The sequence below is a fragment of the Andrena cerasifolii genome, chromosome 12 (assembly GCF_050908995.1).
Source record: "Andrena cerasifolii isolate SP2316 chromosome 12, iyAndCera1_principal, whole genome shotgun sequence".
NCBI lineage: Eukaryota > Metazoa > Arthropoda > Insecta > Hymenoptera > Andrenidae > Andrena > Andrena cerasifolii.
Genome location: NC_135129.1, coordinates 2286035 through 2308677, shown reverse-complemented (window position 1 = coordinate 2308677; position 22643 = coordinate 2286035). Strand labels below are relative to the sequence as shown.

Here is a 22643-nt window from a genome sequence, read left to right as displayed (position 1 = left end):
TCGTTGTTCATTTTATTAGGAAGAATTTCTGGAATGTATTATCTAAGCTTGAAAAATGATACGGACTCAGTGGGGGCACTAAACTATAAAAAATCGAAGTGAGCACAGACGAATCGGTACAGAAGAAATCTCTTCCTATGCAAACATTAAATCGTTAAAAATAAAATGATCTTCAAGAAGATTGTCGCGCGTGAGCAGCAACTAGGTACGAGATTCTATTCATTGCGGAACGCGCTGAAATATTTTATCTTCGATAGCGAATACGAGAATAGAAAAAGGAGAACAAAAGGAAAGGAAGACGATGTTATGTAAATGGAGTACTGAGCAATCAATCGTTTCCCTTATGTGTTCCCAAAGAACTGTTCTCTCGAAGTTTCCTCGAGGATGTTCCGGAGGTCCGGGAGTCTATACCTTCTCAGAATGAGAAAGGACATTCTTTTCTATGAATTTTCATAACAGTGACGCCAACGACCCCATCGAGGAAACTTGAAGAAGCTCGACCAGAACTCGTTAAAACTTCTCATTGGGTCTTCTACCACGATAGAATAGCGTACAGAGACGTAGAGAAAGAAACGATGGATTAATATAAATATAGATACATATACGTATATATATATACATATATACGTATATACCGAACCTTTTTCAAGTAAAGAAGACTGCAGGTCTGCGACGATCCACAGGATGCAGGGACAATGATTAACGTTCGGTTGAGCGCATAGCTCACAGCTTTCAACCCTTATCGCGTGTTGGGGTTCAACCACGTAGTTGTAGATGACTTTCATTTAGCATATCTGTTCCTCTGTTTTAATTATAATTCTCACGAGCCCACTGTGCGTACAAAGTGTTAATAAGTAAAGAAATGGAACGTATGGACGCATTACTGAGACTTTATCATTAGATTAATATGCTTTTCACTTTCGCAACACCTGCGTTTAATATTTGATATTATTTGTAGTTTTCAAAGTACTCCTTTATCTATTTCTACGGAATATTGGCGGTTCCCCTCGATAAGGGTTGAACGTGTTCGGGGATGTATCGAGATGGGAATCTGTTTTCGGTGGGCAATATTGCGCGAGCGTCCTTACCTAAGCGATGCCATGCAACGTGCCAATGAGAAATAAAGTGAATATATAAAAAGAAATGAAATGACGATAAATCAACGGTAATTAATCAAATGCACGGTATAAAAAATTCTTCGTGAGTAGCGGCTCGAGTTGTCTTACGTACTGAACGGAATACTCTTCGCTCCGGATTCGCACTTTTAAACAGCGAGTGTTGTTATGAATGTATTGATAATGGAGGAGCTCGAGAAACCACTGGCAATGATTTTTTCATACGTGATTGTGTCGTAATATTTTGTCAACGATGGCTTTCTATGCACTACGTCGGAATGTCACGCTGCGCGTGGTGTTTGAAGTGGTGAGGAAATGAATGAAGAAAGTCATCTATGACGTTAGTATTAGTTGACACCCACGATATTATTCCAGGCAGATTGCTACGGAAATTAATATTAATTTAGTGATATATTTCGATCGCAAGGAGGAAGACGAGAATTTGTAGTAGAAAGTTGAGTCTCCACATTGGTGATCCTTTTAAAGTTTGAACAGCACCACTTGGAAGACTTACTTGGTTGAGTGATTGCTTCCTAAGTAATTGTCAATTTTCCAATCAGAATGTATCCGTGTATATTTCATATCTATAAAGTGCACCAGTGTGATCGATATTCACTGCTATCTTCTGCATTTAATTACGTTTCTGTAGAAGTCTCGCGACTGCGATGAAAAATATTCTTCAAGTGCTGAATGCATACTATTCGTATCTGAAAACTTTCCTGCGACCAGAAACTTCGCAAGGGTTTATTTTCATAGCTGCCAAGTTTGGTAAACTATTCGAATACCAAAATTTTCTTTCGTCGCGTCAGATCATATAATGGAATTACACTTTTAACCCATTTAAGTTAGCCACCCTTCCACTGTAATTCTCCTTTAAACTGTTGAAAGCAGTATCAACCTCTTTGAGATGATAATCTTGGATACGATATTAGCACTTCAGAATATTCATCGCCAATAACACAGCCCTCGTTAAATCAGAGATTACTCATAGACTCAACTCAGTAATACAAAAATGAGCGGCAAACATTCAGATTTTTACCCTCGAAAGGGGACGAGGGAGCAAGTGTCTTAATGAAGTACAAGTATAAGGAGAGTCCTTAACTCGATGACTTTTTAGGAAGCCAAGCCCTATCTGCCGAGAAAATATCGTGTCCCGTGCAAGCTCGAGGAGGAGCACGGTCGAAAGGAGGAGTACCATCGAGTTCCCGGTGCAGTCGTGTATGGACCAGGTCTTTGAATCTATACGGTACGTTACCCTGAGGCTGGATCTGCGCCTATCGACAGTGCCAGAGTGATTAGCCGTCATGTGCAGGGCCGAGAGGGAGCTCTGATGATGTTGGAGGTGCAGCCCTCTGCTTCCACGACCTAGGCTACCACCCGCGCTCACGGTGCTCATCGGACGGCCCCCGGCGGTGCTGTTCCTCGGGACCACCTCCAGCTGACTTCTACGCACACGCACACCACGCGTTCATGCACGCCTTTCTGCGTACACGCATTCTGACCGCTTATATGCACGCACCTTGGTGACACCGCGGACACACACACGTTCGACCCGTTTTGCAGCGAACCTCTCTCCCGTTTTACAGAACAGTCGCGATATCACAGAGCCATGGCACAATAGAGGGTGAAGTGTAGTGGCTTGGAAAGATATGGCGATCAGCTTAAAATCCTGGCAAGGCGGGTGTGAGCGATAGCGATGGCAGAAACCGTTAATTACAGGGCTGCGCTTATTTCGTTCATTTTTTACATTGGGTAGACTGAGGCGAATCGGATCAAAATAAGAATTCTTATTTTAAAGGGATGAGGGATGCTCGCTACTACTACGATACTAGCTTTACTATTCGGCTCCGTCCGGAATTTAGATTCTGATTTTATAACAAAATTTTTTGTGAGAATAGTCACATTCATCTGGATTAGCCAGGCATCATGAGCTGAGGCACATTTCGCTTTATATATTAAGATGTAACAAATATGGACTGAATTCTTATTTCGATCCGATTCATCCTAGGATCCGATTCGCCTCGGTCTACCCTACAGTAGTAGTGTCTCGATATAAGGACGGTGTGTCCGGCTCGATATAAGGTGATCGCTATCCCCTCTTCTGTTCTTGCCGCCGCGAATGAGACAGGCTGCGGATGAGCGAAAGGGGCACTCAGTCTCCTTCGCTCATCCGCAATTTTTCTCATTCTACGGAATAAGGCAATAAAGGCAAGCCGAAAAGCTCCCTATCTCGAAAGAAGGTGACGTCCGGTCTTGAACCGTCACCTTCTTTCGAGACAAAGATGTATTCGAGGGTTATAAGGGCCAATGCCTAAAAAATATGTATGCTGATCTAGTCTTTAGATTTTTGGCGAGATTCAAGCGCGTCATCGATTTTCTTCCCTGTTGTTTACATCGCCATATCTTTGCAAGACACGGTACAGGTCTCACGAACAAAACTGAAGGGGAGAGACAATTAGACAAGTCGAAAGGATGGTGGACTCGAGTGGGTTCCAATTGTCTGGAGTTTTTTTCTCCCCTCTTCAGGAACTTGTAGCCTCGATATTCTACTTAATGCATGATCGACAGTAAAGAAACAGTGAATTCTTATAGTCTTAAGTGTCTGACCCCAACGGGATCTAAGGACCCAATGCCATCTACAGGGTGTTAAAAATGTGATGGTCATTGCATTCAGGAGTGAATCTACACCTCTGGATCGGTGGAGGTTCGTAAAAAATACTTGCCGCAAAATTGTTTATAACATTGAAAATTAATGTTAAAGTTTTTTACATGAACATTTTGTGCTCGTTGAAAGGAGACAAATCCTAACACGAACCATATGACGCAAACGCACAGTTTCCTAAAAAAATTGATAAAGTTTTGGCGTGGATGAAGCGATCCATGTATTTGATGAGAACAGTTTGCGACGTATCGTTGCTTTAAAGCTTTTCATCCTTCAGCGAGCAGAATATGTGATGTAAAAAAATAGGGAATAATTTAGAACAGGGATGCTTCATGCGCCCCTAAGTTAAGTCACAGTATCATCTTCCCTTGATGTTTTCAGCCACGTGACCCAATAACCCAAAATGTGCTTCCATTTATGACTACGTCCAATTTAAGACTTCACTATATCTTTACCGTCGATGTTAAACGAATGCGGAGTGGGTAGACTTTGCACGTGCAGTGCATATGGGTGAATGGTCACATGTTTCGAGAAGTTCCCGGCAATTGAGTTAGTAATGGTCAGATACCACAGGATGACTGGCAGTAAAAGACAGTCCATAGACTTCTTATTCCCCAGTTCTCTCAGTTTTGCTCATGAGGCTGTTATTTAATTTGGAAAAAGGTGCAAACTTTGGGACCGTTTCTACACTGCTGGTGTGTCAAAGGACATTGCAATGGGTTTTGATTGCACCAGGGTAGAGTGTTGAGTGTAGAGTGACTAGATACCACCTTTTATCCTGAAAATCAGACGGGAACATCTTTGAAGGTAGCTTTAAAGCTCATATTCTTGGCATTGAGAATAAAGAATACGCTATTGTGTGTCTAGAGTTAATCTAACGCTAAGTTGAAGCTTGTTGTTCTGAAGTTTTAAGATATATCTGCTGCTTATAAGATTCCAAACTCAAATGCTGGGCAATTAAGTCACAGCTGATTGCCATCCGCGTTTACTATACTCACCCCTAACTTTAAAGGCAGAAATGAATGCTCAACCCTTATAGTCCTTATACACTTCGATGAAGTAGGCACGAGATACCCTTTATATCACCTCTCCCCCTGAATCTTCTGTTGATTAATTAGAGTAACATTTCTACAGTCCTACAATCCTCCATTTTGAGGTGCTACAGTCATTACAAATTTATTATCTGCAATTCCATATATTGGAAATTTAGCTGACAGAATTTATCACAACATGCTTCTAGCTAATCCTTTAATACAGTCTCAGCACTGGTGAGCCAGCTGGGAACCCCATCATTGCTAGTTCGTGGGGTTTAAAACACCCACATGGCTAAGCTTCAAGTCCTAAGGGCATCATGTTCCTATAACGAACAGCGAAGTCTGATTTTCAGGATAAAAATAGTATAAACCTGGTTTCTCCTGATGAGAGCTTTTCAATGGGGTGCATCAATGGCGGTAAAATCAGAGTCAGTCCGAGGACTTAACATTGTACTTTGATATCCAGAATAAATTCAGAAGGTTCGATTCTTTTTAGATCCAAGTAGACGAAGACACGAGCTATCGTTTACTATTAGAATGGTGCAAAGGTCAAAAGGGATATCTTTCTGCGTATGAAGGGAGCTACTTCATATTTGTCCTTGGTACACAAAATATTCCGTGATCGATGCAAGAACGTTCCTTTCCAGAACATGGAACAGTGGCTCGCTGCAACGCGCCCGAAAAATAGGACGAGATGTATCATAATGAATATCTAGTTACAACATAAATATACATACACAAGCATTTTGTGCACCATCGATATAGAAGAATGTATACGATCGCTGGACGCCAGACGCGCAGGATCGTCCGCGAAGGATCGACCGAGACGCGTCGGTGGGGCCAGCGCGGTCAGTCAATTGGATTAAACACCGAACAGTCAAGAATGTAAATATCAAAGTTGGCAAATCAGAAAAAGATAAAAAGGAACCATAATGCACACTGATGTAATCCATGGATATCTCAATCTATAGATCAACTACCCTAGTCACCACATTACTATACTCCCCTACGTCTTCTTCTGCTTCCCTCAGAGGAGGCCAGGAGAAGAAAGGGCAATATGAGAATTTCATTTTTCATTACACAGCAGAATCTGGAAGATTTTACGCGCGATGAATTTAATTATGAATTGAAACTATTTGATAATTTTTTAACAGATCTAATGTTCCCTGGCTAAACCTTCAGTGACGCCAAGACCGATAGCCATTGATCAGATGGTGAATTTTTAATAAATCGTCCGAGCCACGGATTACACCAGGCTTTACTAATAATTAACAATGTGCTGTACATAGCGCAGTGCAGTGCAGGCGGCAGCTGTGGGCTACGGCTCAGCTATGAGAGACATATTACCGATGGATCCGCGATCCAGTGGACTGCAGACCCAGCGAATCGCTGCGGTGCCGAGTACAATGTTTCAATAATAATAATTCCATTTGGGTATACCGAATGTTTGTATATGTACATTATGTCGACTGTACTGTACTGTATTTACGTGTGTGTATTCCCGATATATCCAAGTATGGCGTGTGTATTACGGATGAGTACTTAAATACTAAACCAGTCGCCAGCGACCTCGACTGGCTGGGAGAGGATGCCTGTTTCAGTCGAGGTCGCCCGCGACCAGCATGCACAGTTTTACCTCCTCACAGTTATTTATCTTATCACGTTTGGCTGTCTTTAATTTTGCTGCTCGTCACCTAAAAGAACTCCCTAGTATCCGCGACACGTGGGTGCAATGTTCAATGTCAGTCTGTCAGAATGAACTGTTCTCATATTTCGTTCTCGGGTCGGGATGTTGAGTCTCGGTAATTAATTTAACTAATTCATCTCGTGGTTCGTCTATTAGTCCTCCGAAAGCAGCGGAACTTTAATCGTAAAACGCTTAATAATTCGCGAGAGCGACTAAAATCCTGCCATTCCACCTGGATGGCGAATAATCCTTTCCTCGGCTCCTGGCTATTTACAATTCCCCGATGATTATCATTCTACTGTTGAAAATGCTTCGATGGAAGCCTAAAGTTTCGATATTTATTACCTTAGCGATATTAATGCAAAGTACTTTTTAAGCTCGCCCGTTTGCTATTTACAGTTATCGAGACGCGAGATATATGTCGGCTCAACTATGTCCTTTTGATCGTGAACGTTAAAGGGCACCGCATTCATTTTACGGTAGACTAACCAGAAACCCTGAAAATCTGAGGCCTGTATCCGCGCTTTCATGCCGGTAGCAACGTTCTTTAAGTTAACACTAATTCTGCAAACACGTATATTGAGCGTTCGCGAGTTGGGGATATTCGGGGGATGCTTAATGGTGACCCATGGTAAAACTTTTGCGACATCGCGTTTCTGTGCACGCGACACAGCTGTTTGATTAGATAATTGACAATACCTTAGCGAAAATTCCTAAAATAGCTTCCTCAGTAGAGCACGGTAGAAAACGATCCATGAGACTCTATACTCTGCGTCGTCTACGTCTGCTGCTATTAGGCGAGTATTCTATCACCGATTCGTACGAAAAAGTGGGACTCGTTACCATTTACTTTGTGCTTTTTAATATAATCGCTATGGGGCGCGGTATACTTTTAAAGTATTATCGATAAGCTGCGATATCGGTGTCCAGGCGAACACGAGCTCTGCTCTGGATAATTCAATTCACCCCAAACTGTGTCTGTCCCAGCTCCAGGTAGAAAGAGAGCACCGTAGCATTGTATCAAGAACTTTTAGACAAACCCCATACGACTACTTTTATTTCTCACATCTATAAGGAAATTGAATAATTAGCATCAAAATGGCCATTAATTACTCTATTCTCGCGGAGTAAAGGTAGGCTCTCACTACGCCCCCTTTTCTCACTCACATCTAAACCCTTTTCGCCTCACCTCGGTTTTGCTCTAACCTAAATTTTCAGCTCGCCTCGGTTCACATCGTTCAGAGAATTCACTGCCAGCGCCAGTGGCAATAGTTCTATTAACGGCCACCGCGGGCGTTGGCATCGCATCTGCTCGTACTACGCCTCGCCTCTCTTCTTCGGAATATTCTCGAGGAGCAATTCGCCGAGCGGTGATGCGAAAAGTTGCCAAAATGCATAGAAGAATAAAACGAGGTGAGGCGTAGCGAGAGCCTACTTTATCTCGAGAATACCGCCAGCGCAGTTTCGCAGTGAGATTGCAACGCCACGATGCTCTCTGATTCGGGCCAGAACTATTGAAATGATAAGTCGGAGACGATGAATCGTGTTTGTCGGTTGTCGATCTCGTTGGTAACGAGGAACGACGTTATGTCGGTTAGTGAGCGTTGTCCAATGTGGCCTCTGGATGATAGTAGACTGGGTACCTTGCTGGAACGACGAGGGCTTCCAGCTCGGCGGTGAGGTGCCGTCTGATCATGTGCTTAGCTGGTGGGATACCCAAGGCTGTAGCCATCGTGTCACCCGTGAAGGATGGCTCCAGCACGACGAGAGCGCCATGCACACCTGAATCTATTTCGCAGATTAAACGAGTCTTTTGTTACTCGGAACGTGCTCATTTCTAATCTCCTTGTCATATCAGAAAGAACCCGTTTCACGCATGTAGAATGAACATTGGCTCAAAGGGAGCGTTGGTTCGGGTATAGCCAATAGCAGCGGAGAACAGGTCTATGCGCAGGTTCCTTCTTATATGACAGAGTGTATGATAAACTTCGGGTTATACGGGTGTCTTTTATGGAAGCTTTTAACGTTGGTCAAAAAGTTAGCTAGTTGAAATGGCCCCCTCGCATCCATATGAATTATTATCACTAGTCTCAAGTTTCAAGCACTGATAAAAAGGGCTGAAAATAATTAATTAAGCCACGAGTTAGGGTTGCGATATTAGCTTGCTTTACATTGTAATCGACCTCCAACGTTTTTAGTACGTAAGGGGTTTGAGGTTTTTCCCAAAACAAAGGGGACGTTATCAGAAGAGTACTGTTACAGTTGAATAATGCTTGTGTTGTTTCAGAGGCTGAACGTCAACACACCTTTCAAATTCTCCGCGTACTCAGTCAGATCGATGTTCCTCGCCCACCGAATGAACCTCTGGTTCGTCCAAACTAACGGATCCGTGTCAACTTGCTCGCACTGATGTCTCCTGACTGCAAGTGCCTGTCGCATGAACACGATTCAGAGCGTTCTTTTAATCATCCTCGTCATCACATGCAGGTAAAACGATTAGACTCCTCTGGACTACTGGTAATTAGATCAACCTCTCCAACGCATGCGACTAATCGCAGAGTTTATTTTCTAAGAGATCACGCCACGTAATCGTCCTTACCTGGCGATCGTAGTTGAGCATTCGCAGCAGATGAATTCCATGCACGATGCTGGCTTGATGAAACTTCCTGGTCACCCCGAGAAGCTTCTCCAATTCCTTTTTGCTCAAGTGATCGAGCATCCGCGCGTCCACCATATTGGTAGCGAAGCTCTCGGAATACTGGGCTAATCCGAGGTCAGGCAACCACTCGGAGCTGACCCACGTGTGACCCAGTTGAGCGATGCACGGATATCGAACAAGACTCGGGTGTCGGTGCTCCTCGATAGCTAAACGTAGCTTCTTTCTGTGAAGGGGGTGTGTCACTCCCAACCCAGCTTCTAATTCCGCGTCGCTCAGTTCCAACAAAACCTGAACAATATCGACACGGTCCATGCAATATCTGATCGCCTGTTACGTTTTTCATATCCTCATGCCAGGATGGATCTCTATCGTATTGTGATCGGGGTATTACCAGGGGCGGATTTGAAGATTTGGCGCACCTAGGCTAATAAGCGTCTGCCACTCTTTCCGCGAAATATTAAATATTTTTATTTGAAAGATCGAGGCAATTTTAACAATTAATTCAATATAGCAACTCACATCTGAGTCATTGCTAATTCGCTACATGAGAAATAATTGAATTGTTGGTCAAGTTGCCTCAAACCTCTGTGTTTAAACCTTTTCCAGTTGCGTTTGCTCAAAATTTGCCGCTCCCCAATATCTGTTGTTTCCCAAAGTTTGTCGCTCCTCAAAATTTGATGCCCCGCAAAATTTGAGGTTCTCCAAAATTTAACGCCCCCAAAATTTTTCGTTCTCCAAAATTTGCCGTGCTTCAAAATTCTCCACTTTCCAAAATTTGTCGCTCCCCCAAATTAGATGCTCCCCAGAAATTTGTCGTTCCCCAAAATATGCCGCCCTAGGCTGCAGCCTACTTAGCCTATAGGTACCTAATTCCGCCCCTGGGTATTACGAAGTACACGGTCAAAATAATTCCAAAATAACTTTCAATTGGAGAACGAAGCTATATCTAAAAGCTATAAGTTTGTATATTCTGAACTGGGTTTTATGTCTCACGTTGATTCACGGGGTCCGTGTTTGGGACTTAAGAGCATTGCCACTCTTTGAGATTTACGTCACAAAGGTGTTTAATAACATGTCCAAGGAATTACTACTATGCTAGCAGCATCTACTGCCACCTACTATTATCTACCACTAAACAAGCTCAACGACTCACCTTTCCAGACTTAACGTTTTCAGCACACCGTGGTCCGTACTGAGGCATACCTAGAGCAACCTCCAGCCAAGCCAGAACCGTCGGTGCCCTCCATCGCTCCATAGGTACGGAAGCAGCTTCTCTAAGTAAACGAAGTTTCTCAGCATAACCCTCCTCGGTGAGTGGCGACCACGATCTATAAGGATCAAAGCCATCGGAGCCCTCGTTGCTTCCGCTTCCACCGCTAGAATTGTTCGCAGCCTTTCGATGACGCGAGCGCGCGAACACTCTGAACATTGAAACGAAGAAACTGTCTTTCAGCTAAGAAAACGTTACACTCCCACAGTACGTGTCAATATTCTAAAGGATTGATAACTGTCAGCGTGTACACTGCCGCGTGGAAATAACGGTAACAAAGTATCTGAAAAACTAGTGTGCGTAAATTTCTTTCAGGCTTTTAGTCCCCTCTATTTCTTTCTCAGTAAAAGAAAAACCCTTCTTAAACTTTAATTTCTCACTGAAGATTTCTGCGAAGGAAAACGATTTAATGACACTCAGACAACCTTGATTATATAATTTGACTATTAAATCCTAGTACTACTAATTTCCTTTAACATTCCTCCTTAAATTTCAGATCTCTTCACATACATCGTGGACTTGACTTTGAGGTATGAAAAAATTCTAGTGTCGAAAAGTTCCCAAAATATTGCGGTGATTTAAGCTTGGAATCTCTTATTTCGTGAAGAAAACTATACTGTTACTGCAGAAGGAGTTTTCGCCTCGCTAGGGAACGCGAGCCAGGTTCATATTTGCCAAACTCAATAACTAAGGTACTCACCGAATTCTTATAAATAAACGGAACAATACTTGTACATATTTCCTGGCAATTGATAAGATAAAATATATTTTTCCTGCAAGTGTTTCAGTCGCGGCATTTAACTGGCAAGCTGTAGATGGCGCAGCTCTTGGCATTTCTCGTGGATTCCAAGGAAAATTCTTACGATTAATTGGAAATGGTGGTCTTACCTAGAGATAGAACCCCAGGTGCCACCGCGGGTTGCAGAGGAGCGGGAATGCGCGGCAGGTGCCGCGATAGGTGGGTTTTGTTTATTTCTCCTTGGTTCCGGTTCCAGCGGGCTGGACAGCTGCTCAACCGATCGCGATAACGAGGAATTGTCCATGGACCTAGAGAACGCGTTCAGGGGCGACAGTGTGGGGCTGCAGTCTTTCGGCGTGGTTGCTGCTGAAAAATAAATCGTTGATCACTGTGAATTACCGATCCAGTGCGTCACGACCAAGTAAGCACCGATTTCTGTCGCCTTGTTTCATCGTAAAATCAAACGGGCCCCATTAACGACAAGCAAAACCGTTTCCCTTTCAGCCCGGCTCCCTGTACCATGGCAGAACACCGGTCGCCGAACAACTGGGCTCGTTTAAACATACGCAACAACATTCGATGCAACATAAAGAACATACAGCGTACTGTACACAACATTTCTGCACGCCAAGCAGATTAAAGGTTTCGTGGGCCCAGCTGGTGCTGACTTTTTTTTCGAGGAACGAAGTACGGAGCTGTGGATTGAAACGCCTCTGAGCTCGGATGGGACATCGGGTGAAATAAAACGCAGAAAGAAAGAGGATGAATTGAATAATTTCCAGTGGAAGATTGTCCGAGACACGTTTGATATCAAAATAGATCGGGAAACGGAAGCACAGCACGGTGCCTCTTTTTAAACAAATCGTATGACACTCAAGTAATTCGCATTCTTGACTCAAAGTACACATATTATATTCGGATACTATTAAATAATTCTGGCTCCATTACGTGCATGCGCATGCATCGCCATTCAACAGGCAATTAGCCGATTGTTAGAACAAAACCACGGCATAATGGGCCTTTAATATTAACCCCTTTGTCGGGCTGGGTATTTAAATAAATCAATGCGACAGTGAATGGCAAGTCCCCCGATCGATGCCGCTATTTAATCACGATATAACTACTTCCATTAATCTTACAAAAAAGAACTTTATAGGAGATAACATAGACCAGTGTTTCCCAACAATTTTTGAGTCGCGATCCCCTTTTATAACATTCAAATAACCTTTGAACTCACCCGTCACATAAAGTGAGGTAAATTTAATAAGGCAAAGAAAACACATTAACAATAGGTATTTCAGAATATAATTCTAATTTAATAATATTAAAAAAAAAAATACAGAAAACTGTGGCGACCCTCCAGAAAACACTTCGCGACCCACAGGTTGGGAATCACTAGCATAGGCGATCTTCGAATGTTCATACTTTAGTTTTAAGCAATTTGGGAACTACAAACTCCTCTGTGACCACGCGAAAATAGAGTGAAATGAAATTCTCCAAGTAACATTGGTTATTATGTGAATCATTCTATCCAGTTTTGTCACCGATCGCGATTGTGGAAATAACTGACTCGAAGTCGACGCCTGTTTGGTTTTGGGCGACAGAACGGTCGAAAAGCAGACATTCAATTCAAAAGAGAGACGAATAAATAAAATGAAAATAGAGGCTGAGCAGAGAGAGAGAGACAGAGAGAGAGAGAGTGAGAGTGAAAGAGAGAGAGAGAATTAAAAGAAGCAGAAAGACACACAGAAGCACCGGGAGAATCCTCTGGAGGTGGAGGACGACGATGAAGAAACGGAAGGAGACGACGATCAGCGATTATGTTTGGACACTTACACTGGTACATGTGGGATGGTGCAATGGAGGAAACCACGGAGATGCTGTCCATGTCGAGACCGCTTCCCTCGACCGTAATTGTCGGTGTGCCTGCGCGGAAATATACAATGTAAAAAAAAAAGTATTCTTTTGCGCTGTCAAAGAAGAATCCCCGAATTCACGTGCCGGCGGTCCGTGATCCACGGGTGTATTTACCTTTCGAATCGACGGGAACAAAAAAATTGAGGGGTGAAACGTGACGCGAGCGAGCGTAGGTAAACTTTTCACTCGTTTCGCTATTCTGTTTTTCCTGTCCCTTTTTTCGGTCTTTATTTTTTTTTCCTTTTTTTTTGAAAGTGAGATTCAGATCGGTCAGCGAACTCGAATCGTAATTTCATCGAGACGCGTCGCCCTGGGGTGCGTTCTGCCCCGCGCGCGAGGAGAAAATGTACATTGGGGACTGTTTGTCGACTGGGTTTGTAAATTCGATTGGGTACGTTGATTTTTCACGGGGCTGGTTCCGAAGAGCTCGAACGTGTTCGCGGGGACGCGAGTCTCGTGGGGGTCAGGGCGGACAGCTTCTAGGGGATGCGTGTTTGTTCTTTATGTTGCACTTTTCGGTTATGTTGAACGTATTGCTGCGCTGGAAGCCACCGCGGTGAAACTGAAGAAAATGGGGTTTAGTAGGAACAGCTTCGGCCCGAGCCTTTTCTTGCGCTCTAGGCGGACCTGCCAAGTTGCGCCCTTTATTTACATCACATTTATTTGAGATTTTCCACGACCTCACTCTGAGTTTTTATTGCTAGCTTAAATCATTTATAGTTATGCAACTTGTAATATTCCATTTAGAAGTTTATTTTACAAAATGCCAACCATGAAAGGGCCATTTTGTGCCGCCTGTCAAATTTACGCCCTAGGCAGTTGCCTAAGTGTGCCTATGGGGAGGAGCCGAGCCTGAGTAGGAGGTTGCACGATAAATGAAGAGTCCTTGTAGAAAACACTGTAAGTGGTAAAATCAAAAAAAAAAGAAAATTCGTCGGAAAATGTTCTATTGGAAACAGTTTAGCGTGGAATTTGATTTTTGGCACTTGTAGTGTTTTCTACAAGGACTCTTCAAATGTCAACGTGAACCCATGTGATTGATACGATTTTTTGGTTCTTTATAAATCCTTTGTGGTTGTATATCCAGGTGGGCATGATAATTTCTTTCCAGTCGAACTATATCGATTGATGTTGGATCTTGTGATAATTGGTACGGTTTTTAAACGACCCCAAAAATATATCCTTAAAATGTTGCAATTCTATGTGTGAAAGGCAGATCAATGTCAGCTGCAATACGGTATATCTATATATAATATTGTATAAAACTAGCGTCCCCGACTCGGTTTCGCCCAAAATATTAGCGTGACTGATTCGTAATCAGTAACCTGCAATCTGTAAACTCGGTAGCCCTCGGCCACTTATTCCCGCCGCGGTGCAATTTCACAAGCGAGAAGCGCTCGCTCGCTCGGTCGCCACCTAGCGGTCGCGTCGCGATCTACTATTATGTAAAAATCATTATTTAATTATTTTACAAAAAAATAAAAACGTTAGAACCTTCCTCTAGCCAAGACGAACAAAGTGATGTAACACACTTATGGGTACAGTTCATATTTACTGAGAAACCGCCTTTCAAAGTATGCAACTTCAATTTAATATAATAGTATAGATTGAAGTTCCATACTCGAAATGCGTTTTCTCAGTAAATATAAACTGTGCCCACACGTGTGTTACGTCATTTTGTTTTGATTTTTACATTAAACTTTACATTAGAATGAAAGAAAGTCTTCGATTGCAAAAGATTTAATATTAACCCTCCGTGGTCACACCTGCTTATAATCACAAATTGGTCGCATGGGGTTCACTGCACCCCAACGTCATTTTGAGTTACCATTTTTTATATTCTTTTTCCGGGATATTTCCCTTTTGGAATCCGTAAACGCGCCATTTGAACTCGAAAATTGCTCTTGGGGTGCGATACACCCCGTGTGACCACGAAGGGTTAAAACCAAACCTATTCTTAACTATTCAAATTACTACAAATCAAAATGCCCACCACAGAAGAAACTCCCATTCGCGCATCAGAAACATTATTCATCCCCCCACACAAGGTGGGAATTTGGAATATGTCTCCTCCGCCATGATTAGGTGAAAATCCCTCGTGCACGTGCATCAGCTTGCCTGTTCTCGTGAGATCTCTATTGATCAGGGGCTTGTTTGTCCTGAGCTGAATTGATCGGCCCGTTTTAATGCACGGGCACGGGCGATTGGCTGAATAATACATGAAGGAAACGCGCTCGATTAACGCACCACCTACATTCGGCTAACATTCGCGGTTGACGGAAGCCATCAAACCGTTTTTTTTCCACCGAACGCTCCGACGGATGCACCGTAATGCACTTTAACTAGGCGATTAATCTCAGCGCTCGTTACACCTAAGCGCAAGAATCATTGCGTTCCGAGCGACCGGCACTCTGATGGATAATAATGGCGATTGTATTATACACAAGATAGGCTCACGGCTTCAAAGCGGCTCGATTTATCGGTGGATCGATTACGATTGAAAGATCCCTGCGCAATTAGGACGAATAGCGTACTAATTACCGGGCAGAAGTGCCATTTGCTGGTGCATCTGCGCAAGTAATTAGTTCGGGGAAGGACAGTTCTCGGTAATGCAACATTTTCCAGTGGCAATTTATTTTTAAAAACTGATCTCTATTAAGTGTGTACTAAAAGAGTGAATATTTTTAAATTTAAATTTTAAAATTTTAATTAAACTGACGTTACAAAGTGGGGTCAAACAAGCCAGAGACGGGCAAGAATTTCATGTAAATAAATTTCGAAAGACGAGTAAAAGTTAAAAAATTATTCGTCATGTGTCGAATGAACTTGGCCCGGGTTAACTTTATTCGTCAAATACAATTAACTCTATTCGTCAAATAATCTAAAGTTAATGTAATTTATATTTTATGCGTTTTTTTAAAAAATATTTCTTATCTAGTTAAGCCCCCAAAAGTAACTAATATTTTTTTTTTTTTGAGAAAACTGTTGGTCATATTGGATTAAACTTGTTTGGGATATAAGGAGGCATCTTTAAATTTGTAGAAAATATTTTTTTTATGTCTATCCTTCTTATTATTTATTAATTATTGTGGAATCTTGTCCACCTCTTCGACGATGGAATTCCTGTTGGCGGGATTTGCAGCACCTATCACAGTCAGCTGATTGCAAAAAAGAATATAACTTTCTTAAAGTTAGATAGTTTACTCTGGGATTGGCCCACTTAAAAAAAAAACTGAAAAACTGAAAGAGTTATAGCGTTTGAAAGAAAAAGTAAGTTTTTTCTTCGACAAATTTTTCATATTATTCTTTATATCGACGAAAAAAGTATTATAAATAAAAATTAAAATTTTAGGTTCAGTCCCAGCGTAAATTATTTGACTTTAAGAAAATTTTCTTCTTTTTGCAATCAGATGATTGTGACAGGTGCTGCACCTGCCGCCAACATCCTCGAAGAGGTTAACACGATTCCACAATAATTAATAAATAATAAGAAGGATCGACATAAAAAAAAAAATTCTACACGTTTAAAGATGCCTCCTCATATCCTAAAAGAGTTTAATGCAATGTTACCAATAGTTTTTTCCAAAAAAAATCATAAATTTTGGGTGCTGTTACACGAGAATCCCCCCTTAATGCCCAACTCTGAAACAATCATCTAATCGTCGACTGCTTCTCAAAGTTGCCCTTCCCTTGAGCTCAGGTACCCCGGGCTCATCAGCTCCCGTCCTGGGGGAGTCATGCTCCTGGGATAAACATCCGTGGAGGTGTGCCCCAGACCCAGGGAAATAACTAGACGCGTACTGCGACCCGATGCATTCTTCCAGATAACCACGTATACCCAGCACAGAAGTTTCCCCTTCGTAGGTGTTTTATAAGCAGAGGAAAATAGAGCACAGAGAGTGCTATAAAGGTGTCCATCCAAGGGACACCTTACCCAACGTGCCTACGTACGTGGTTGGCTGTAACGAATCATGAGGACGCTGTGTGTAGTGTGAATGAACCCCTGCTCTTACCGTCGGTGGTGGAGTCCGAGAGATTTCCACCCACGCTGGTAGCACCGCCGCTTTCTCTGTCGCTGGATCCGCGGACGCCGCTGTCAGCGCTGCAGCTCCCGCGATCGCCCGCCTGCCCGCCGGAAGAGCCGGCACCTGCCGCATTGCCGACGTTGCCAACAGTCACCCCTAGCTCGGTGCTGCCTAGTGGCGGTTGAGAATTCATATGAGGGATGATACCACAGCCGCCGCCGCTGCTGCTCCCGGCGCCCGGCGTCGCGGCCCCGTTCACGCTGCCCCTCGGGAACGAGACCAAGGATTCCTGGTCGCTCAAACAGATACCACCGCCGCCGCCCCTTTCCGCCAATTGGCGCTGCAACTGTACGAAACGTCGTCCCGTTTGTATTTCAACAGGGATGAATAGGAAATGGAATCGGCGAGACTTCCTGGCGCTCCATATCTGTATGGTTTCAAGGGGTTACATTGAAGATCGCGTGTCAAAATATTTAGCACGTCCCGGGCCATCGTGTGGGACGTTGGCTTTGCGGCGGGGACTTGGAAGGCGATGGGAACGTGGCTTTGGAGTACATGGTTCTGGGGAAGTAGCAGCTGTGTGAAATCCCGAATTGAAAACTACGCTTGTGTGAACAGTTCCCAGGTGTGACGTGGGTCATCCGTGACCCAGGCGAGACGGATCGTGCTGATAGCTGTGCTGCGGGTGTCTGGGGCTTTCAATGTTAGCGACCTTTACGGATGGCAGGTAACGTGGCCCGTGACTGGTATTCGAGGGCAAATCTGATTTATTTTAGAAGGGTGGAAAAGATGGAAATTATCTGAAATAGGCACTAGTCTCGAGTAGGGTTACTAGATTGAAAAATGAAAAAGGAGGACAATCTTAGGAGAACGTTGTAAAATAGAACCAAATTTTTAGATATCAACTTCTATTGCGTAAGAAAACATTAATGTTTACATTACACTAGATTAATCTTGTAGCTACTATATTCAGGCCCTAAATAAGCAGTAGATATAAAGACTTTATTTAGGGTCTGAATATGTAGTAGCAGTAGGGTGGTCCTTGTTTTTAACCTGCGATTTTTTTGCTCTCACCCCCTAATATGGTGCCATTTCATAAAAAATTAGTCCCTGAAAAAGATTATTGCAATCGGACAACGGTGCCGACCGGACTTTCAAGTTTAGGATTCATCAATGGTTTGAATTTGAAGAATTTCGCAAAAATGGTAAGCCCTACCGAAATCTTGTTCAAATAATATTAAAAGAGCATCCAATTTTCTACAATTACTGTGTATATAATTTTTTCGTGCCTCCAACCAGTTTTTAGATAATAGCGTTGGAATATAGAGAGGTACGAACTACGCGCGTGTAGACAATACGTCAGGCCTAGTCTTCCTGACTTCTCCATATTTTTTGTTTCTCGAGAAAACAGAAACGAGATTGTATTTCTTGAGAATTCTCGAGAATTCTCAAGAAATTGAAAAAAATATTGGAAAAATTATATTTTTGGAATAATGTTGATAATATTTATCAAAAACACAAGAAAACTATAACTAAATGATTATTCCTGTCTAATTCATACAAAACTTGTGTAAATGAAAAAATAGATATTAAATATAATTGGTAAATTGTATTGTAAAATGTATTTATTTAATACAAAACTTGTACAAAGCGAAACATTACTTTTTGGTGTTAAAATTTATCTTTAAATAACACAATGCAAAATCTGTTACTGTTATATTTTGACTTTTTATATATATCTACCTTGGCTGTTGAATGAAAAAGTGCGTCTTTTAACCCTTTTGGAAGAAATTCTGGATCATGCAAAAATGTTATACGGGATACAATATTCTTACCTCCTCTTTTCAATATTTCTTCTTTAATAGCCACAAGAAACTCATTAGGTACTTAATTCAGTGTACAATTTTTCCAAATTTTTAAATACGAATTTAAGAGCAGTTAATAATATCGAATCTTCTGTACTGTGATTTTCTATTGGAATTCATATAGGTTCTAATGTTATTAATAAGATGTATTATAAATTGTAGATGCATTTATACGTTCGCGATTAACTAGTAATACATTCATTTACGAAAATAAATGAGATTTATAATATTTTTCCTAGACTTAAGTTTCTCGAGAAATTATAGCATTTCTCGAGAAATAAGACATAAGCAATTACAAAATTTCTCGAGAAAGAACACTAGTCACGCCGTAGGTACAAGTAGGACGCGCGAAGTGCGGACCTCTCTATATTCCAACGCTATTATCTAAAAAATGGTTGGAGGCACGAAAAAATTATATATACAGTAATTGTAGAAAATTGAACGCTCTTTTAATATTATTTGAACAAGATTTCGATAGGGCTTACCATTTTTGAGAAATTCTTCAAATTCAAATCATTGATGAATTCTAAACTTTAAGGTCCGGTCGGCACCCTTTCCTATTGTCCGATTGCAATAAACTTTTCCAAGGACCATTTTTTTTAGAGTAATGAAATACAAAAAAAATCGACATGTATAAATAAAGGCCACCCTAATGTAGTAGCTACAAGATTATTCCAATTTCATGTAAACATTAATGTTTTCTTACATAATAAATTTGATATCTAAAATTTGGCTTAATTTACAACGTCCTCATTTTCAAACGATTTCAAACTAGATTGTCCTCCTTTTTTATTTCTGGATCTGGTAAATAGTGCTGGAATTTTGCCGGGCGAAGCCGAGGCGAGTGGATCGCTTGAGTTGTGGATGCAAGAAAAAAGGACATTTTTAGGTGATAGGAGGATACTGTATTTCAGTAAAAAAGGAGGATATGTCCTGCTTTTGTATACCATGTAGTAACCCTAGTCTCGAGACATGTACAAAACTGCGCGATACGCAGGCGCCACAAGAGAAAAAGCGCCTAAAGAAGGACTTAAAAAATACGAGATAAATTTTAAAGCAACCCAAATTTGTATAACCAGAACTAGGGTATAAGTAAAATTATATTATAGGGAGATTTTCATTTGATTTTCATTTCCTATTTTTATTCGCAATTAATTCGATTTTTTTTAAGGCTCCAAGCATTCATCTCACTCCTATTTTACACGATTACAAACGATATTTAACAATTAACTTCAAACGGAGACTGTTAAAATAAACAAAACACTGTGAAATTAATGGACTTCAGATTACGAGTACCTAAATAGCAGAGTGAATAGAATTCAGCAGAGCTACTAAAAATTAACCTTTTCTTTCTTCCACAAATACTACAAATTCTGCTGCTATATAACTCGCAGAAGAATTTGAAAAAGCCCCAGAAATCAAACTCAGAAGAAGTCGTCCTAGGATTAATAAAATATTTCCAATAATGTTCATTTATATTCTGCAAGAACTCTCGAGACTTGTGTATTGAATAATTCATAATACATTGAATAAACCATTGCGTATATTATATCTGTCCTCGCACAATTACACAGAGTGTGGTAATTGTATCAGCATAGAGATTACTAAAACGAAACTAGAACTGTAAATTTCGGGGCGTGCGTGACTGTGGAGCGCATTCCGAGGCAACCCTCGAGCCATCAATTTTAAACTCGTTAGCCGGAGCCCCCGCGTTTATGCACACGGTTGAGGACAATTTGAGGGCTCAAAGCAGACTCACCCTTCGTGTAATTGCATGTGCGCGCAAAGAACCGCTTCTTACCTAACTGCTCGTAATAATGTTACATCGATCGCCCAGCCAATATTCAGTAGATTCTACGCAAGGGATCACAAGGAACTTAAGTTTCCATCCACAAAATAGCTTCAAACGACGCGAACGAGTCGGTCATTAAGTAACAGAACTTAATATCACACGCAGTGCGCAATTCAACCTTAAAGTAGGTAGGTACTTAAATTAAAAAAAAAGAAAATTTCTAATACACCTTCGGTGCGCTTTTAAGGTCTACAACATACTATCTACTTTCCCTCGATCGACAGATCGCTCAGCGTCGTAAGTGCTGTGCTCTTACATGGGAGAGTGCACATTTGTCGTTTGCTTATCAGCTCGATAAAATACTCAAAATTATAATCGGTACTTTGGCTATACAGCTCGGTTGATGAAAAATGTATATTTCGTGCAAAATAACAAGAAGAAATGTAAAGAAAGAAGTCAACCCTTATACGGAATTTTTAAAGTTACATGAATAAGTAAATTTTGGCGAAATTGACACAATATTATATATGTTTACAAGAAACGATCATGCAAAAATAAAAATAAAACTCAGTGCATTCAACTATTCCGGTTTAATATTTTAAGAAGTTATTAAATTTCTACAATAACAATAATATTAAAAAATTAAAAATGAAAAGATGCACAAAATAAAATAAAAAATTAACAAAATTAACAAAATAAAATGAAAAATTAACAAAATTAACGAAATAAAATGAAAAATTAACAAAATTAACAAAATAAAATAAAAAATTAACAAAATAAAATGAAAAATTAACAAAATTAACAAAATAAAATGAAAAATTAACAAAATTAACAAAATAAAATGAAAAATTAACAAAATTAACAAAATAAAATAAAAAATTAACAAAATTAACAAAATAAAATGAAAAATTAACAAAATTAACAAAATAAAATGAAAAATTAACAAAATTAACAAAATAAAATAAAAAATTAACAAAATTAACAAAATAAAATGAAAAATTAACAAAATTAACAAAATAAAATAAAAAATTAACAAAATTAACAAAATAAAATTGAAAAATTAACAAAAATTATTATTATTGTTATTAATTATTTAAAGATATAAAGGAGTTTCAGCCCAAATAATACATTAGCAAACAAGTAACGAGGATTTATGACTCGATTTTAGGTAAAAATGACCCAATTTCCGTACAAGGGTTAAGAGAACGAAGGGTAGCGTTATCCCAGTCACGACTCCTGAATTTAATTCCACGAAACTTTGTCCCAAATCGCGTAGCGGTATCGCCAGCAAAAACCATGGAAATGAAAGCCTGCGTAGTGTACGAAGGTACCGCCCTCCCCTGAAATCCGAGTCAACACGTTAAGCAAATAATTCCCGGGAGTTGAACAACTGGCCCCACTCGTAAATATGACGAATTCCGCTCGCGGTTCGGGTGCTCCCACTTTCTGCGTAGTCTTTACAAAACACTTTAGCTGCGCCAGTAAAAGGATTGGATTCGTCGAGCCGACTCCCCGCCGCGCATAATAATGCGCGGAGGGACGGCAGGAGATCTTACCTCTTTTATAGTGGCGTGTGCGTGCGAAAGGGCGGCCTCTTTGTCGGCCAAACTAGCCGCGAGGCTGAGGCTTCGATCGGCCTCGTCCCTCGCCGCCCTTAGAAGGCTCCAGCGCTCCCTTTCCCTCTCGCGCTCGCGCTCCTCCGAAGGTATGCCGACTCCTTGCTGCTGAAGGCGCCCTAAGGTTGCCTCGTTCTCCCTCATCCGCTGTAATCAACGGTCAAAGAGACCCATATCCGGGCAGTAACTCCACCCGAAACCACCACCGTCTAACAATGCATGCACGCGTACAAAAGACTTCTTTGCGACAAAGGGGAGCGGC

At 41.2% G+C, this 22643-nt stretch overlaps 1 protein-coding gene and 1 long non-coding RNA gene across 15 annotated transcripts in view; one reads left to right on the top strand and one right to left on the bottom strand.

The window, feature by feature from the left end:
- Nucleotides 1-22643, bottom strand: part of Liprin-gamma (liprin protein kazrin) — a 280018-nt gene that overhangs the window by 3593 nt on the left and 253782 nt on the right. For 6 of the 13 annotated variants that reach the window (XM_076824643.1, XM_076824647.1, XM_076824646.1 and 3 more), the window contains 9 exons: nucleotides 22322-22528; nucleotides 17097-17535; nucleotides 13003-13092; nucleotides 11316-11532; nucleotides 10311-10578; nucleotides 9098-9445; nucleotides 8805-8928; nucleotides 8142-8286; nucleotides 2371-2560 (listed from right to left, as the gene is read on the bottom strand). In XM_076824643.1, the coding sequence (XP_076680758.1) occupies nucleotides 2371-2560; nucleotides 8142-8286; nucleotides 8805-8928; nucleotides 9098-9445; nucleotides 10311-10578; nucleotides 11316-11532; nucleotides 13003-13092; nucleotides 17097-17535; nucleotides 22322-22528 (2028 nt within the window). The remainder of the gene's footprint in view (nucleotides 1-2370; nucleotides 2561-8141; nucleotides 8287-8804; nucleotides 8929-9097; nucleotides 9446-10310; nucleotides 10579-11315; nucleotides 11533-13002; nucleotides 13093-17096; nucleotides 17536-22321; nucleotides 22529-22643) is intronic. The other 7 variants (XM_076824649.1, XM_076824650.1, XM_076824645.1 and 4 more) reach the window with 6 other exon arrangements.
- LOC143375512 (uncharacterized) lies at nucleotides 7855-13507 on the top strand. Of its 2 annotated transcripts, none has more exons than XR_013086921.1 (5): nucleotides 7855-7911; nucleotides 8786-10414; nucleotides 10924-11119; nucleotides 11208-11587; nucleotides 11671-13507. It is a non-coding gene; the product is annotated as an uncharacterized LOC143375512 (long non-coding RNA). The 2 variants fall into 2 exon arrangements; XR_013086920.1 differs by lacking the exon at nucleotides 7855-7911 and having other exon boundaries at nucleotides 8486-8985; nucleotides 9072-10414.